Source organism: Physeter macrocephalus, chromosome 14 (genome assembly GCF_002837175.3).
Source record: "Physeter macrocephalus isolate SW-GA chromosome 14, ASM283717v5, whole genome shotgun sequence".
NCBI lineage: Eukaryota > Metazoa > Chordata > Mammalia > Artiodactyla > Physeteridae > Physeter > Physeter macrocephalus.
In genome coordinates, this window is record NC_041227.1 from 28,053,713 (window position 1) to 28,057,726 (window position 4,014).

The window sequence follows — 4,014 nt, forward strand, 5'->3', positions numbered from 1 at the left end:
TGGGATAGGGAGGGTGGGAGGGAGGGAGATGCAAGGGGCAAGATATATGGGAACATATGTATATGTATAACTGATTCACTTTGTTGTAAAGCAGAAACTAACACACGATTGTAAAGCAATTATACTCCGATAAAGATGTTAAAAAAAAAAAAGCCAATACAGTGGCTTAATAGAAGACAACTGGATTCTCATATATGCTTCTGCATTCAATCTGTTGCACTATGTCTCTTTGGTTAAAGTACGCACAAAAAATCTGGCCCCACCAGACATATAGTTAGAAAAGGATGGGGTGTTTTAATAACCTTTTCAGGTAACTGGGTATTATCCTTTGATACCATATCAAAACCAGGCAACTGGTCATTTCTTAAAGGTTAGTTTATAATGTGAAACCTGAAACCATATCAATTAATTTTTTGTAATCTGGTACCTTATATTTCACTATCTTGAAAAATAAAAGCCAATACCAAGTTTTAGCAATGATGTGGAGAAAATGAAACCCTTATAAATTTTTTGTGGGAATATAAAATTGTTTTCCACTTTGGAAAATCATTTGGCAGTTTTTTGAACAGTTAAAAATAAACTTACCAACAACTCCCCATTTCCCTCTTCCCCTACCCTCTAACAACCACCATTCTACTTTGTCTATATGAATTTGACTATTCTAGGTACTTCATATAAATGGAAATATACAGTATTTGTCTTTTTGTGATCCATTTATTTCATTTAGCATAATGTCCTCAAGGTTCATTCATGTTGTAGCATTTGTCAGAATTTCCTTTCTCTTTAAGACTGAGTGATATTCCATTGAATGTATATACCACATTTTGTTTATCCATTTCATCTGTTGATCGGACACTTGGTTTGCTTCCACCATTGGGCTATGATCTCTTTGGCTGCTATGAACGTGGTTGTACAAATAGCCCTTCAGGATCCTACTTTCAGTTCTTTTGGTATATACTCAGAAGTGGAATGGCTGGATCATTTGGTAATTCTATTTTAATTTTTTGAGAAACTGCCATACTGTTTTTCACAGCAGCTGCACCGTTCCCACCAGCAGTGCACAAGGGTTCCAATTTCTCCACATCCTCACCAACACTTTCTTTGGTGGTAGCCATCCTACTACAGGTGATGTGTTATATCATTGTGGTTTTGATTTGTATTTCCCTAATGATCATTGATGTTGAGCACCTTTTCATGTGCTTATTGGCCATTTGTATATCTTCTTTGGAGAAATATCTATTCAAGTCTTTGCCCATTTTTAAATCGGGTTGTTGAATTGTGCAATACTTCTTAGAATTAAATTATACCATCTTGGGCTTCCCTGGTGGCGCAGTGGTTAAGAATCCGCCTGCCAATGCAGGGGACACGGGTTCAAGCCCTGGTCCGGGAAGATCCCACATGCCGCAGAGCAACTAAGCCCGTGCACCACAACTACTGAGCTTGCTCTCTGGAGCCCGCGAGCCACAATTACTGAAGCCCACATGCCACAACTACTGAAGCCCGCGTGCCTAGAGCCCGTGCTCCACAGCAAGAGAAGCCACCGCAATGAGAAGCCCGCGCACCGCAACGAAGAGTAGCCCCCGCTCGCCACAACTAGAGAAAGCCCGCGCGCAGCAACGAAGACCCAACGCAGCCAAAAATAAATAAATAAAATAAGTAAATAAATAAATAAATTTATTTTTAAAAAAATTATACCATCTTTAGCCAGTAGGGTGCTTTTCAAGCTATGTTCTTTTGCTACATTACGTTAGTCTTTGAATGCTTTCTTACTTTCTAGAATAAGATAACTGAGGCACATATTCCTTGCCCCAAACCTGGAATCAACCATTTTTACTTGGAGTCTTGGTTTCTTTTATACCATTAATTTATAGCTTTGTATCTTTAAGCATAAATAGATGCTCAATTAATATTTGTAGGTAAGTTAGCTTGGAGCCTAAAATCTCAACCAGGGTCATGATACAAGGAGGTTTTGGTGGGCTAACTCAAACAAAATGACATTGCCCACAGACTTGGCCAAAAGTGCTTTCCTGGCTGTTGAATATTTATGAGAAGATCAATCTGTATCTCTAGAGACCTATTCTGTTTTGTTTTGTTTCCGTTTTTAAATGCACATTTCTTTCTTTCCATAGATACTCTTCTTATTGACTATCAGTTCACCTTTAGCCTATCCCAGGAAGATGACCGCTATTACACAGCCATCAATTTTGTGGCTACACCTGATGAAGTAAGATTTAAAAGTCTTCTTACTTTGTTTTAAATTTGTGTGGAACTTTTTATTGGTCACTATGGATAGAAGCACTGCCTTAGCAGCGGTCTCCAGAGTGGAGTCCACAGGATGTTTAGAGGTACAGGAAAGAAATGTTAGAATCTACATTTATCTCCTTTCTATTTAAAAGGTAAGATTTACCATGTTGTTAAGATTTACCATGATCTGATATACAGAGTGACATTGACTCCACACATACTTGGTTTGCCCATCAGCCCATCACAGCCCTATACAGGAAAGGAGCGGAGACTGCAAGGGGAACTTCCCTGTTAGGGGGGCAGTGTCAGAACCGAGATTTACTCTCTCAGAATGGAAATTAATACCAGGGATGCAAGGCAGAGGTGACACATATGCTCCTAGAATGAGTTCTTATCCTCATTAGGAGGTAAAAACAGTGAAGAAGTCAGCCAGAAATAATTGAAATTACTAAGGTAACTATTTGAAATGTATTTTTATATCTACTGTTGTTAATGGTAAACCCCAGTCTGCCATAAGGTATTACCTAGAGGTAAAAGGGAGCCAACACAGCATGACATTTAAAAGTAAAGCATCTAGACTATGAACACGCACCTATATGATTTCTTCAGTGAAATATAAAGTCATTTAATACCTACTCTGGTATATAATGAAATTTTACTAAACCTGATGGTAAATTATTTAGGAGCCTCCTTAGAGGTTTCTTATTTCTCATCAACATACACAAAGCCATTTACCATTACAAAAATACAATAAATGTAACAAATAATACATGGAAAACAATATGATAATAAGCCAAAGTGTATTCCTTTGATAACAGATGTTATCAGCAAGCACTGCTAAATTTAAGAAATAAATAAATCAGTAGTAAAATGAAGTCCAGTGTGGGATGTTTACAATTAAATGAAAGTAAGATTTGTTTTTTGTATTCCACTTCAATGATAAAATTAAGAAGAGATGTACTAGAGAAGATACATTCTCATGAGTGAATAGCTTTTTAAGTAAAAATAATAAATGACTTTCAATGAAAATGTTTTGTGGAAAAACTGTGTTGTTATATCATTTCAGTGGCTGTACTGACCAGAATTTTTTTAATTTTTTAGTATAAGACTATAGCAAAAGTACCACACATGAAATTTATTTACTGCCTTGCTTCTCTTATGACAGAATATTTAATAGTTACATAATGTATGTGTCCTGTCTTTTACAAAAGCACCAAGATTTCAAGGTTATTAATCCTTTCCAGGGAAATAAGTAATTGCTAATAATGTGCTACCAGCAAATATTAAAAATTAGGGAATTCCCTGGCGGTCCAGTGTTTAGGACTCCATGCTTCCACTGCAGGGGGCACAGGTTCAATCCTTGGTCAGGAAACTAAGATCCCACATGCCGTGACGCAGCTAAATAAATAAATAAGTAAATAAACACTTGAGCTGTCCCTTTAAGAGGATGGTGAGGCCTTATCAATAATGAGAAGGTAACTGCTTTATGAGAGAAACTTCTGGTTTGGAGATCACGTTTTGGAAATGCTTCCATTGTTGTAATTTTTGTGCTGTAAAAACTATCAAAAGAATGCTCTTTAGGGCTTCCCTGGTGGCACAGTGGTTGAGAGTCCGCCTGCCGATGCAGGCGACACGGATTCGTGCCCCAGTCCGGGAAGATCCCACATGCCGCGGAGCGGCTGGGCCCGTGAGCCATGGCTGCTGAGCCTGCGCATCCGGAGCCTGTGCTCCGCAACGGGAGAGGCCACAGCAGTGAGAGGCCCGTGTAAC

The 4,014-nt window shown here is 38.4% G+C and overlaps 1 protein-coding gene across 6 annotated transcripts in view; it reads left to right on the forward strand.

Moving 5' to 3' along the window:
- Positions 1-4,014, forward strand: part of ATRN (attractin) — a 168,619-nt gene that overhangs the window by 105,064 nt on the left and 59,541 nt on the right. For all 6 annotated transcript variants that reach the window (XM_028498927.2, XM_028498928.2, XM_024117128.3 and 3 more), the window contains exon 22: positions 2,130-2,224. In XM_028498927.2, the coding sequence (XP_028354728.1) occupies positions 2,130-2,224 (95 nt within the window). The remainder of the gene's footprint in view (positions 1-2,129; positions 2,225-4,014) is intronic.